Source organism: Gymnogyps californianus, chromosome 2, assembly GCF_018139145.2.
Source record: "Gymnogyps californianus isolate 813 chromosome 2, ASM1813914v2, whole genome shotgun sequence".
NCBI lineage: Eukaryota > Metazoa > Chordata > Aves > Accipitriformes > Cathartidae > Gymnogyps > Gymnogyps californianus.
In genome coordinates this window covers 145,804,870-145,819,659 of record NC_059472.1, presented here as the reverse complement: position 1 = coordinate 145,819,659, position 14,790 = coordinate 145,804,870, and the positions used below count along the sequence as shown (strand labels likewise).

Sequence of the window (14,790 nt, the reverse complement as noted above, 5' to 3'; positions counted from 1 at the left end):
ACTGGGTTTGGATTCATTTGTCCACTCTGCTTTTCTGTAGCCTTCACCCATCTCAGGAGAAACACCAAATTCTTGGAGTCACTGTTTCTCCTGCAAATAAATGGTTATGGCAAAACAATTACATTCATTTATACCATGTAAAACATCCTCCAAGAAAGACGGAGACAAGCAATATGCAGCACTGAGGTAGTTTCTGGGAAGGGCACAGCAGCTGAGCCAGCAGAAAGCGACTGCACCCATTCTGTTTAATATCTGGGGCACTGGGCACCCTGGTCATGCTGTTGGCAATTCTTCCTTAGTGCAGGAGAAAACCAAGCTGTCCCAGGAGGAGAACCAGAACAGGAAAGCCTGTTAAAGATGCAGTCCAAGCTCTGAAATAAACCTCTCGGCAGCAACTGTGAAGAGACACTTCTTTCATACATCTGCTACAACACGAACATCTCTGCCTGTACATTACTTACTAGGAATGTTTTGTGATGATTTTCTTTTTTTAAATTTATTTTGGACAATGTCACATAACATATTTATCCATTAACATCCCTTCATTATCTTCAGTGACAATACCATTTCAAAACTGAGTTTTGCTTCAGCAATCTATTAAATCTCTGGTTTTTCGCAGAAGCCTATTTCACCTTTCAGTCATTTGTATTAGATCACTTGACTAACTACTAAATTTGGATTTATTTCAGGGAAATATATAAATCTCTTCTGTAAAAGAAGACTTGAGGCAGTCACAGTCTATGCTCCCTTTACAGCCCTGGGAAAGATATAGACACTTTTAGACTGTGGCTCACCAACCCTGTTTTATATGTCTGTTTTGAAGATTTGATAAATCATGCCCACAGTCTATAGAGCCAACCAGATCTCCACTGACTACAGGAGTCCACCTCAACATCCATATGTAGTTTGATGATCCACCTCCTTGTGCTACATCCTCTTTGCCCTGCTCCCCCTCATGACAGCAACAAGGCACACTTGAGACCAACTTCAGACTTCATTTAGGTAAACAAGAAAGGCAAAGAACCATGTGCAGCTGGTGTAAAATAAACACTCATACTCTGCTAAAAATGTTCCAGGCTGAATTCAACATGCACGAGGAGCTAAGGAAAACAGCAACACAGATTTCCTTACAAAGATTCCTTGGAACTGGGAGATCCTGTTGCTGCTCCCAAATGCTGCTCGGACTGCTTTTTTTCAGAGTATTTTTAAACAGGACAAAATGTCACAAATAAGTAATTTATTGATCCAGGGTTTCCACCTTGATACTGTTTACTGCCACTGAAAAACTCCCATGATCAATTAATATTTCACGCCTATGTCCAACAGACACTGAAATGTAATAGAGGCCTGACTTTATCAAATCCACAGCCTATCACAAAACCTGCTAACATGATCACAGCAGGACAAAATAGAAGAATTCTGCAAACAGAAGATGTGTACCGATACGACCAATGCAACAGCAGTGGAGCCATTAAATGTTTTGAGATGTAGAAACATGCAAGACAAGCCAGTAGAGAAGGAGGTCTGGTGCCTGCTTATGGCAAAACCAAAAACTCTGCAATGAAACCTCCCAAATTCCAGAACCCCTCCGAAAAAGATGGCAAAGTCTGCATTTGCAAAACCATGGCTTAAATCAGTAGGGCACGAAGAACTGCATTTCAGACTCCGCACAGGCGCAGTCACTGTGATGCTCTGGGTACCCTTCACGCTCTCCAAGTTGTTGTCAACCATAAGCACATCGAAACGCACTCTCCTTCCACAAAAGCACAGCTTCAACAGCAGCACTCTGCAGCCAAAGACCACGCTGGGCTCTGGATACCCTTCCCTGCACTTTTTGTCATCTCTGTTGGCCAGATTGAGCTGTCCTCCAAGCACCCACACAGGTCTGGGATCCCCATAAGGCTCCACTTGGGTGTCTCCATTTGAGGGAGAGACGCATAGGCACAGGTCATGGGAGCCTACGGCACCACTCCATCCTCTACAGGCCTTTCAGCATCAGTGCGATGGGGACAAATGCTGCCAGGGATTTCCCCTCCAACCCATGCCTTAAAATAACACTGGGATGTGGGAGGAAAGCATCTAAGTTAACACTGCCTCGCACAGCACTATTTTAAGCAGGAAAACCCTGAGGACTGGTAGGGTTTTGATGCTTTCTCCCAAATGTTGCCACTTTAGGCGCTTCCATCAGACTCCACCTCCTCCTCCTCCAGTTTTAATCACCTGACAGCATTAGAGTAACAAAAATAATGAAAAATGCTATACATGGAATGAATGAGAAGTGAAAAAGTATTTTTCTGCCAAGATCAAAACAATAGCAACCAAATATTTTTCATTGTGCTGGCAGAGACTTCTGCTATTTCTCAGGCTACAATATCACTCTTTGATTTGACAATTTACCAAAAAACCCCCCGAACTTACTTGAACATTAACATCAGCAAGTCATCCAGTCTTTTAAAAGCTGAAAAACACATACCTGGCGTACAAAACTGTTAGAGGTAGTGTCAGAAGATGTACTCCCATCTGATCCTTTAAATCGGTTTTTTCTTCTTGCCCCTTTACCGTAAGACTGTAAAAAAAAAACAGATTAGAGTTTGTGTTGCACAGAAAGCTTTCAGTACAAGCATCACCAATGTCTCCTAGGCTAGCAGAGATTCAGTTGATCAGCTTCGTGCCAATTAATAAGCACATATTCAGTAAGAAACTGATGAGACAATGTGCACAAGTGCTCACCAATAGAACTAGGTTTGGCCAGTTGAGCCCTGAACGTTTTGGAGTTTTTTTCCACATTCAGGTTTGGAGAAGCATTTATAGACCTGTATAGTTGTAATATTATTCACCCAAGTCACAATGATTAAAAGTACAGTTTTTTTTGCAGCTAGTTTAAATAAACAAGCTAGGAAAGGAGATACTGGAGCAGTTTCCAGTACATCACAGCTATGAGCCCAGTCAGCTGAGGGAACATCAAACAGCAAGAAGTGACCAACAACTTGTTGATTCAGATACAATCTTACAACCGAGAAAGAATTTATAATAATAATTTAAAAAAAAAAAAAAGTTGAAGTAAGTAAAAGCAGTATAACAATAAAAAAGGACTAAATATGTAACTGGAAAAGGGATGATATGCAACTAAAAAGCAAGGCATCATTTTCATCTATTAGGAAATCAAAAAGACACCAGGAGAAAGCAAGGGTTGGCTGAAGCTAAAATTATTAAACTATGGTTTAGAAACACAGGAAATGGCCCAACACCCCTAAAAAAGCTATTTGTTCTGTGCGATGAATACGGACCATCAATAAACACCATAAAACAAATTTCAAAAAACATGAAAAAGAGTTTAAAACTATGCTATTTGCAACCACTTATTTTTGTGATGACTGTAAACTGTGCCATGACACCACCTCAGACCCTTCCCAGGGCATCCCTCCCAGCTATAGCAAAATCTCACAGCTTTTTTCTGCACAATTACATTAAGAAACAGCCCTTCCTATCTAGTCACATTGCTTAAATTCATCTAAACTTAGATCAAAATAATGTCTTGACTACTACAAACATTATTTTCCTTGAGGTTGATAAATGCAATTTTTTTCCTCACTCATCATGCCACTGTAAAGGTCATTTTACTAATCCATCTCTCTAGATCACGTCTCCTGTCTTTAAATACCTCCTACAGTTCCCTGCAATAAACAAGGTCTTTGTCTTCACTTTCAAGGTCTGCCTTGGCCTATTCCCAATCTTAGCTCTCATCTTGCATTCAGCACTGAACTTTCGAGTTCCACAATAACTCAGGGAAAAAAAAAAACCCAAACAACACAAAACCAAATACCAGCCTCCATCACCTACATACTAAATTTTCAGAGAGTAATTTCATATCCTCCCGCATGCTATCTCACAATCCTTCTCCCAAGAATAAAAATTCCTTTCCAGAAATTTCATTGTTGTCCCTAAAATATACAACAAAACCCCCTCTTGATAATAAGGTACTAGCGTGCTGGTATCTCAAAATATTACACTAATAAACTATATTATTTATCCACTATTATTTCCTAGGATTCCAAGTCCATGCATCCGCATCCTGCTGTTGACTTTGGCCATAAGCCGCTGTCAGTCCTGGGTTTAAGCATGGTGAGAAAATTATGATCAGCTTATTGGAGAACGTGGCTGTGCGTGTGTTACAACACAACACTCCTGACAACCTGGCCCTGATACAGCAAACCCTGGGATAAAACTCTGCCTGGGTGCATAAAGCATGTCCTTCCCTGGGCTTGGGCAATCTTCAGAGCACCATGCTGAGCTTGGGGCCTGAGTCCCATTGGTTCTCATGGTGGGGAAGGGTGGGCTCCAGCGCAGGCTCGCAGGCACACTTAAAATCTCATACTGGCAAGTTTTTAAGATCATGACTTCAAAATCTGAGCTGTAGCTCTTGGAAGCAACACATATGGTAAGCATGATGAAATATTTTGCAATCTAAGAGTAATCGAGGAGGACAACAGATAGCCACTGCTAACTTCAGATCATTTATCAAATTGACAAATCCAGGTAACTTGCCACCACGAGATGAAAGAGAACAATCTCAGGCTGTATCTGGACCATAAGTGTTGATTCTGGGCAAGTCTGGAGCACTGGTTGAAATATAATATTATACCAATCTTTTAGAAAGAATGACTCAAGTAACAATAGAACTGTCAGCCTGACACTGATTCTCAGCAAAAATAATTTAATATCTGTTATGTCACTGAGCTAACAATGACTTACAAGAAAAGCAATCATTTTCCCCCAAAATACAGATTTATGGGAAAGATATTTTGTCAAATTCATATGATTTCTACAAAACTGTAAAAAAGCCATGTAATAAGTTTCTGAAAGGCACATGAACCGATACTACATACGTTGGTTAGGGCAGAACTATATAAAAATCAGCATGTTACACGTTATGGGGATGAGAATACGACTTTCTGATGAGTCTAGAACTGTAACCCAGTAGGTCACAAAATGTAAAATGCAAATTGAATGAGGAATGACTTTACATGGTTGCATTTCTAAAAGGGATCTTTGGTAATAGAAGAACTTTTTGATAATAGAAAGGTCTTCATAGATCTATAAGAATAAAAAGTAGATCGGAACCACTGTTACCAGCAAATTATTCCAAACATTTTCCAGTTACTGTTAGAATAAACAGTTCTATGAGAACCATCTTTTTCCACCCAATATAATATTCCACCTAATATAATATTAAGGTACGTAAAATACAGAAAAAGCACCTTTGACATCAGCAGTCTTTAAATAAAACAATGTCTCTAAATCAAAATTTACTTCTTAAAAATGGTTCTTACTGAGGTAACTGACTGTAGTTACCCACCAATATTCTGACCCTCTTTTCCCCAATTTTTGTGGAAGAATATGGAAATATACTTACAAAAAATAAAGAATTCAAAACATTCACATAGCAGCTCAAGAATATAAAGCATCTACATAAAGACCACACTGTCTAGGCAATTTCATAAATAATGTACAATATAGTATTTTGTAATCCCCAAGGAGATACTAGAAAAAATGTACATATATTCTCTTTCACAATCATATTTTTGTATTTGTATCCAGTTTCTACAATATTTATTTTAGTTAAAGAATCACAGTGTTTGGTTTTATAATGCAAAAAATTACTACAAAGGCAGGAGAGGGACTGTGTCTAGAGTGATGAGGATAAAACAAGAGCAGAATAAAAACGCTTTACAAGCACAGATAAAATGCACACTTCTCTACCTGCACAGCAAAACCTAAAAGTATTTATTTTGGGCAACATCACATGGCAAATCCAGATCAAACTGAAACTTACCTTGATTTTTCAGGTTTGGGGTTTTTTGGGTTTTTTTTTTTTGTGCATAGCAACATGCACATTTTTGTTCTAGTCTTATGTAAGTGAAAAATATTCAGAGGCACAAGCTAAATACTAACTTTAAACACAAAAAAACAGTTGACATGATGGCAGGCCATGGCTATACAGTGCAGGGAAAGTCAGTTTTACAGCTGCTTCGGTGCACAGACAAACTCTGAATCAGAGGAAAGGGGGACAATTTCGGCACGTGGGAAAAGTGGGATTTGATGACTCTTCTCACTATTTTAAAGGATGCTAATCTAGGCTTACATTTGTCTTCCAGGCCTTTCAAGCTTATTCCCACAGTCAGAAATGCCTGAAACTGTCTTCTAAAAATGAGATAAGTCTTCCATAAACAAAACAGATTCTTACATATTTTAAAAAATGATTAAATATGTCTCTCATGGAGAATCATGAATACTCGTCCTGTCATATTCATTATGTTTTGCTTCTTTGAGTGTATTTTTTCCATAAGAGCTTAATGCAAGAACAAGACCTTTGTAAACAAAAAAAAAAAAACAAAAAACCCAATCTACCAGTTACTTTCGATTCTGGAAAACAAAAAAGAAATTTTTTTCACAATGAACTCAACATGTTACTGTGATTTTCATATTAAAATTAGCTGCCTTATCTGTGTTCTGTGCAGCAGTTGGCTGCAATTACGTAGCTAAAAATAAAGGGCTGAATCATGACGTGCGGACATTGGCCAGTAAAAGCAGCAACACGGGGCGGTCTTTCTCAACCTATACAGTAGCTCTACCTAACAGAACAACCATAGGGGACCACAAGTCTCTGCACCCCGGTATACGGTGCCCAATGTTAACAATCTCGAAACCCAGCATAACCGGCTGCCTATGGCGTACCATCATTTGCCCCAGCTAATTTTAATACAACCAACTCCAGCACTGCGAACAAGCCTGTTTATATAAAAAGTTTGCTGACAGGAACTTTCTCACTGGATTTCAGCATAACATCTTACACAAATAAAGTTATGTATACATGTACGTGTTTACAAGATGAAAACTGTAGCTTGGTTTATTAGTCAGATGTGTGAAGTTCTTTTAAAATTGGCTGAGTTGCCAGAGACAAGAAACACAACACACGCACTTATGTTCTACAGCTTCTTAAAATACCTGGCAGACAATGCGAAACCTTAAAAAAACCCAAAGAAAGCCCTACCAAAGTAATCTCGTAAAAAACATTTCATCAACAAAGTCTTAATAAAGCAAAGAAAGACTCTGCTTTCCAACTCTGACGTGAAAGTACATTGTGCAACTCTAATCAAACAAAACATGGGAATCATATGAAGCATTAGAGGCATGCATAGCAGTTTCCTGATAATTAACAGTTTCATATACAATTACTCATTATTGCAAACAGATGAGATCAATGTCGCTCAGTAAAATCCTTTAATTTTAATGAAGTTCTGCTTCAACACGTGAAAAGCATGCACCAGTAAGATTTAATCCTCTAACACACACAACAAGCAGAAGGCATGGTTTATCCCTGTAGGCAAAATACTATTATCTGGAAGAGGGAATATAAAACATGTAAAATGACCAACTATCTACAACCAGGGAACTGATTTTCAGTAAAAGTCTTAAAATGTCCTTTACCAGTAACCACTCCAATGGTACTTTACATCAAAGCAGAGAAAAGCAGTATACACAGGGTTGAGTCTGAACCTTTACTAATTATAATGGGTAAAATAGCACCAGTCATTGAGACTGAGATCATGGTTAGTGGCAAAGATAAACCCTTAAAAACTATCCTGCTGGTCTCATTCAAAGAATAAAGGAAAGGTGCAGAAAATTTAGGCAGCAGAGTCACTGATGTAGAGTGAGGTCTCAGAACAGAAATAATGATGCAAGAAAGGAACTGGAGAGAACAAAAACAGAAAATAAAAATTCAGAGCTGGAATGAGGCTTCACCATCTCAGATGAACAAATGACCTATTACAAGGATCAAAAGAATACCTAAAGGTAAAGGAAATGAGCGCCCCCCTGAAGGATTAGAGAATTGCTAGAAAAGTCAAAAATGAAAAAGCACACTAAGCATTTTTCCTTCCCACGCAAAAGCTTTAAAAGATATTTAAAAATGCCCATGTCCCAGGCAAAGAATAGCATGCCAGGACAGTGCAGAACATGCACATCAAGCTCCATCCACCTCTTAGAAAAACAAGTAATTGCCACTTTAATCAATTCCTTACAGCAAGGCAGCACAATGTTCCTGTAGGTCAGACCTCCTGAGCCCTTTCTGGTCAATGGCCAGGCTTGCCACCACTCTGAAACGATACCCTCCACCTACCGGGTGGTGTAGCCTCCAGCATCAGCTGCATAACTGTAAACCCCCGCAACCACACTCAAACAACACAAACTGCGCATCTTCGGATATAAAGGGTCAGCTACAGAAAGAGACATGAGTATTTCTGTTCTTTGCACCACAAATCACACTAATCTCGTAACTGAGGGGTGGTCAGCCTTCTGACAGTACGGCCAAGGGCTGGAAGACGTACGTAGACCTTGGTGACGAGCTCCCCAGCACTCCACAGCTCCATTCCACAATGGAAACAGGGGCAATGAGGCAATATTGGACATAGCAATATATACCGGCTTGCCTCTGTCTCAGGGACAGGGTTTCAGGTCACCCTACATGATCAACACCAGTGCAGACCTATGACAGGCGCTCAGCCCTGTGACATACCTTCAGTAAAGAAGCTGCCTGAGGAGCACAGACTCATGTCCCCATAGCAGAGAAGAATCCCAAGGTTAGGTCTCAAAACCTGGATTTCTTCAAACAAATACCATTTGCTATCAGGACACAATTCAGCAAAGACAAGACTTCCCTTCAGGAATCCTATCAAAGTGAGGATCTCCATATACAGTCATAGAGTTCACACAAGCTACAAGGATGAGTCTGCTAAGTCCATTCCACAGTCCTTTTATAAAATCTTCCACCTACACCAAAAAAACCCCATCCAAACAAACAAACAAACCCCCACAAATAATTTATTTATCTAAACTTGCATACATAATCTAAAAATAAGTATTTGACAGATGCTCCATTTTCCCCCATAAAGAAGAAAACCCATTTCTGCTGAGAAATCTGTAACAGGGTTAAATCTTTGATGCTCTTTTCTGCTGGCCTGTGATAAAGCCTTGCCAGTACTGCAGACAGAAATAGCCCAGTTCTCACCAGTTCCTACACTTCTAAGCCATATTCCAGTGCTCTCACCCTGGCCTCAGACCAGGTCACCTGGCAGTTTCCACCCGCCAGACAAGAAGTAGGGGACTTGGCCTGCTCTCCTCCTCCCCAGTGACTTGGGAACCCACCTCAGTGCAAATCTGCTGCACATCTCCCTGTAACACCAGTGATGAAGATGTCTGCTCCCAACTCAGCAAAACAGGAGCACGCAACAGCAGAAGGTGTTGAAGCTCATGCCCAAACCCCACTGTGCCTCCTGCAGCCTTTTAAGATTGGCAACTACACTTGTAGGCCACGTGCCTGCTCCTCCCCACCTGCTCTCCATGGATTTCTGTATTTCTCTTACACAAGCAAAGAGAAAAAGAGATCTGACTCTATGACAGAAAGATATTTGCAGGGAGCAACAGCCAACTACGTGGAAGGTTCCCTCTGCTAAGTGTCTGCTGCCCTGCCGACAGAGACTAAGGCAAGCCCTTGGAGGGCAGGGAGGGTGATTTTGGTTGCTTTCTGTTATTTTGAAACTCTTCTATCCTGGCACAGGGAAGAATTGAGTAAAAGAAGCAGAAGAAAAGTAACTGAGACTCCAGAGAAGCCAGCCTTAGAAGAGTACAGGAACTTTTCATCCATAACAGTTTCAAATTATAAACCTAGAGACAAAACAAGACAAAACCAGAGATCGCCTCTAGAAGATGGTTACCAGATACACAAATAAGCGAGGACTGAAACTGCTGAATTGTTTCAGAGGGATTTTACACCCTAGGAAAATGTAAAAAACAATTATTATAGCCCATACATGCTGATGATGTGTAATACCCAAGTGACAAATAAATGTCTCTGGAAGAGATGAGCCTGCAAGATCACCTATTACTGACAGAGTTCAGGACAATGCAAAATAAACCCGAAGAGCAGAGGACAATCATCAGAAAATTAACAGCTGAAACCTGAAGGGCTTCCTTCAGCGAAGGAATATTAAAATTTATTTTTGTCAGTAAGGAGTACAACACTGAAAGGAGGTTACCACATCAGGAGAGAAAACACTACCTCTTGCTGAGGACCATGAGAAAGTCCAATGAATGGAGTTGGATTTAATCTCTTCTTCATTTGTATATACTCCACTGAGCTGCTGCCACATTGGATCTGGCTTCTAGGGATGCTGCCAGAAGAGAGTAAAACCTTCCATGCCTCTATAATGAATGGTTATTGTTATTATTTAAGTAAGCAAAGGGATATAAATTTTGTTTGTTTATTGCTTACAAAGTATTCTTGCAAGTCAGTACTGGGAAATATGCTATTACAAAATGTTTATTTGAAGAACAGTTAAACACGGTATGAATTCTGATAAATCAACTCAGCTGAAAGAGAGCAGCAGAGGGCAGTGTGATTAATCTGCTGAGAATAAATCTCTGGCTATTCTTTCCATTCCTCATTACCACAAGACAGGCAGTGAAAGGATGGTGCTATGCAACTGAAAAGATAGCTGGAGATCCAGGAAGGACAACAGTCAGCACTTGGGCCAAATAACTAAGCTGATATTCTGGAGTCACCACATGCAAATTACTCTAAAATTCATGTTAACATCAATTGCAGTCAATACAGAAGGAAAACTGAACAAGCCTGTCCCTAACCCCCATGCCTGCAGTTTACCTTCAGCAATGCAACCCGACCAGCTGGAGCCAAGAGCTCCTGGGACGATAAAGCCTTTAGACTTGGAAGGAGGAAGCACTTAACAGTATCAGGGCACAGAGGAAATCTAAATGCAAGTGAAAGACCTGAAGAAAACAATCAAGAATAGAATTGTTTTCATTTAAAATGTGTCAGGTTGTTAGGACTTGCGTTGACAGATGATGCCTAAGAAGGCAAGAAAAAGAACAAGAGCGAAATAATAATGGGGAATAGGGAAGAATTCATCCAGGGTAAGATACCTTCTCCCTCCACAAGGTAGTCTGTAGTCGCTTGATACAAGGTTTCATTGTATTTTCTTTGAAACATATCGTATAATCTACTGATCTGATTTGCTATGACTGTTCTATGACACAACACAGGAAGCTTTACGATGAGAAAATAGAAATTGAATCTAATGATTTCTGGGGACTGAGGGACTTTGAAGTAGGATCAGCAAAAAATTACATGGGAGGGAGGGAAAAGAGAAGAAGAGAGGCCAAGAGTTACCATGAAAGGCATTAATACGCGATGTTATAATATATTATAAACAAATCAGCATAGCATCTGGGTTAATTAAAACGATTAAATTGAATATTCTACTAATTCAACTTCCTAGAATTAAGGGGTTCTTGAAATAAAGAATTAAAAAGAGGACTGGAGTTGATTTTTTTAAAAAACAGATACTGATCATCGACCACTGATGCATTTGAACAGAGTTTGCTTGTTTTACAATTTCAGAAAATCAAATGCTGATTTTATTACAAAAGGGCCACACCTAAAACTACCACTTTGCACTGACATATACCTGGACGTTGTGAATAACTCCAAAGTGTAACTGTTAGCATGTGCATTCATCTGGATAAAACTGGACATCTGAAACTATACCGCAACCCCATCTGGACTAGGATCACAGTGAGTACCTAGAACTATGTTTTTACAGTAATATGGACCTAAAAGCCACAGAATTTTAGGTAATACAGAATAACACACCAATACCTTGTCCCCATTGCAAACAACTTCCCAGGGAGAGTACAGTGTAACTGTCATGATCTACGCTTAAAGGGATTTTATTTTGTTTGCAGATCTTGTTATGAAAATGCATTATGAAAATAAGAAACAGATTTTACACAGAGGCTATCTAGGAATATTTCACATTTTTAACCACCTTTTAAGAGTAATTACTTCCAGAGTGTTAACTACATTCATTCCTCTGCCAAGTGGTGACAAGTTTGGCCAAAATGGATGGACAGGCACGATCCAAGATATCGACCATGATGTACAGCCAGGTTAAAAGAAATCCTCAGCTTTGCAAATATAAAATTCTTGGATAAGAGAAATTTTGAGGCTTGTTACAACTCTACAAAGGCTCTTCAATTATATTTTGCTAAATCATAATTCCCAGAAGTAGCACTTTTGAGAGAATACTTTTAGGAGTGATATCACTCCATAAGCTCGCGTGTTGATTTTTTTTTTCCTGACGCATTACTTGGCACGAAATGTTTCTAGGATTGATACTCAAGTACCTTAGTGAAAAAGATAGCGGTGGGCATAACTGAAGTACCTGTAGGCAATCTACTTGATGAGTCACACGTTCTCATTAAGCCTCTCCTCACTGTGAGTATGTTCTAAAGCAGCAAGATCTTACAATATTGTTTTTTTGGAAATCATGTTAATGGAGTAAAAATTCAAATCAGAATAATAGTCTCAATGCAGTGCATCTAAGGAATTAACTAACACTATTATTCAGACGAAGGGCTCTTTTGCTTCCATAATCTTATTTCCTCTACACCAAAGGTTTATGTACGACTAGAATATGTATATATGGAGAAGATATGATTCTTGTTTTGCCTAATGGCTTTGGTTCTGAAAACTGAAAAATATTCCCTGAACTAAAAACCTGCATTATTACTATCTTAAAAAGTGGATCTTTTTGGCTGCGAGTGTTCAGAAACCAATTCTATAAAACAGAGTATTAGTACTTTACCGGAAACATAAATAACGTGGGTGTTAGCAAACTATCCTTCCTCTCTAAACAGAGGTTCTTTATGCCTAGTTAAAAGGAGGGGTGAAAATCAATTTTATGATCAGTATTTGACATTTGTCCACAGCAGAGAGGCACCATACGATTCGACAGTTGCCGATTCTGTGCTTAGGGCTGAAAAGATATAAAAAGTGGGGGGATTTGTAGGTCAGAAACTAGATCCCTTGCCACTGCTTCTGGAGAAGCTGGCAAAGCATATGGCCCTACTGAAATGTCTGTTCTGCACTTGGAGACTGCAGTCAAATTCACATCCAAAGAGACACTTTTTCTTTTTTAGCTTAACCTAGTCTCTGTTTCAGTGCCTGGATCTTTTTCTGCTGTCACTGGTCCCCAGTAAGTAAAGATCAATTAGCGAGTCTCTTGACAGACTGACAGCATTCTCCTCTGGCAATCGAGCACTTCTGTGATGAAACTGGACCACCTTCTCAAAGAAAATAAAGCATCAGAGATAGCTTTGGCAGCAGCAATAAAAACTGCCACCCCAAAAGGAAAAAAACTCTTTCCTAACAAGAACAAGCATGTTTGTAATTTAAAACGCACGCAATCAGATTTTACCACCCTTTTACTGGGTTTAAAAATAGCACCGTAAGTCTTTGTAGCCAACTATTGCAAACTCGAAGATATTATGCAACATTCATATATTAAACAGGAACCACCTTTCAAAATACAAAGTCTTTACCAAGTGTGCAAACATCCATACCCTGCCGCCTTCTCTTCATCCATCCACCTGAACACAGTGCCCATGGACCGAGTTGTTAAAATTTCAGAGATGACTGTCCAACCACCTTCTGCACGGTAATCAAGCAGCTTAAATCTGCAGCGTGCTCAACACCTTCAGCCTCCCCAAAATTCCTGCTCAACAACCAGCGTGAATCGCCTTCCCCCATCAACACAGACTATTACCAGCCTGTGTAACAGATGAGGAAGGTTTCAGCAGTGCGTGGTAAGCATCAGGTACAGATACAACAGGTTACCGGAGCAGGGAAAAATGAGTAATACACGCACGGAAGAGCACCTTAAGAGCGACGTCTTCTTACATATCCACCCTCCAGATAACCCCAAGGTTCTTTTGACTTACGAAGCTTCCGTGGCACAGAGCATCCCACTGTGCGTGTTAATTAAATGGCATTTGGGGGTGGGGGCGAGGACAGGGGGTTCGGGCGTCCTAGGAGAGCCGTCAAACTTTTCCGACGGCGGGGAGCCGAAGTTGAAGGACGGGGAGCTCCGGCAGCCCCGCCGCTCCCCTCCCCGCCTCTCCCAGCCTGCCGCCCGCCGCCTCAGGGCGAAGCCCTCCGAGCCCGGCCCGGCCCCGCCGCCCCCGCCCCGCTCCCTGCCGCAGCCCCGGGCCGCCGGCCGAGCCCTGCGGCCCCCGCGGTACCTGCGCTGCCGCCGCCGCCGCCGCCGCCGCGGGCAGGGGGTTGTCCAGCAGCTCCATCTGCACCTCCTGCGCCGGGCTGGGAGGCGATTTGGACATGTCGCTCTGGACCATTGGCGAGGAGAGCGGGCGGCTGGGCGCCGAGCCCCTCGGCGGGGCAGAGCCGTGCCGTGCCGAGCCGAGCCGGGGCGGCGGGGCGCCCCTCAGCGCCCGGCCATGCCGGGGGAGGGGGCGGGCGGGCGGGGGGACGCGGGCGGCGGCGCGGCCCTGCCTGCTGCCGGCGGGGAGCGCGCAGCGCGGCGCCGGGGGACGGGGCACCGCCGCCGCCGGGCGCGGGGGGAGGGGAGGGCAGGGCAGGGGGCGGCGCGTGGGGAAGAGGGAAAGTGACAACGAGCATCTCCCTCCCGGCAGCTACCGGGCGGGCGGCGGGCGCGGGGCGGCGCCTGCCTCCCCGCCGGGCGCCGCGGGGCGGGGGCGCCGGGGGGGGGCGAGCGAGAAAGTTGGGGCTGGGGGTGCGCGGGGGGGTCAGGCCCTGCTTTTTCCCCGCCACTCGGCCGGGCCGCGGGAGGGGTGGGTCGGCCGGTGGGTGTGCGCCGGGCTGGGTCAGCCCCGGCGCGGCCGTGGCCGAGGGCGGGA

General features: G+C 42.3%; 1 protein-coding gene across 2 annotated transcripts in view; it reads right to left on the bottom strand.

The window, feature by feature from the left end:
• The window catches only part of CACNB2 (calcium voltage-gated channel auxiliary subunit beta 2), a 262,350-nt gene extending 248,082 nt beyond the window's left edge, over nucleotides 1–14,268 (bottom strand). For both annotated transcript variants that reach the window (XM_050892249.1, XM_050892250.1), the window contains exons 1-2: nucleotides 14,158–14,268; nucleotides 2,474–2,566 (exon numbers count right to left, since the gene is read on the bottom strand). In XM_050892249.1, the coding sequence (XP_050748206.1) occupies nucleotides 2,474–2,566; nucleotides 14,158–14,268 (204 nt within the window). The remainder of the gene's footprint in view (nucleotides 1–2,473; nucleotides 2,567–14,157) is intronic.
• Between the last annotated feature and the right edge of the window lie 522 nt (nucleotides 14,269–14,790).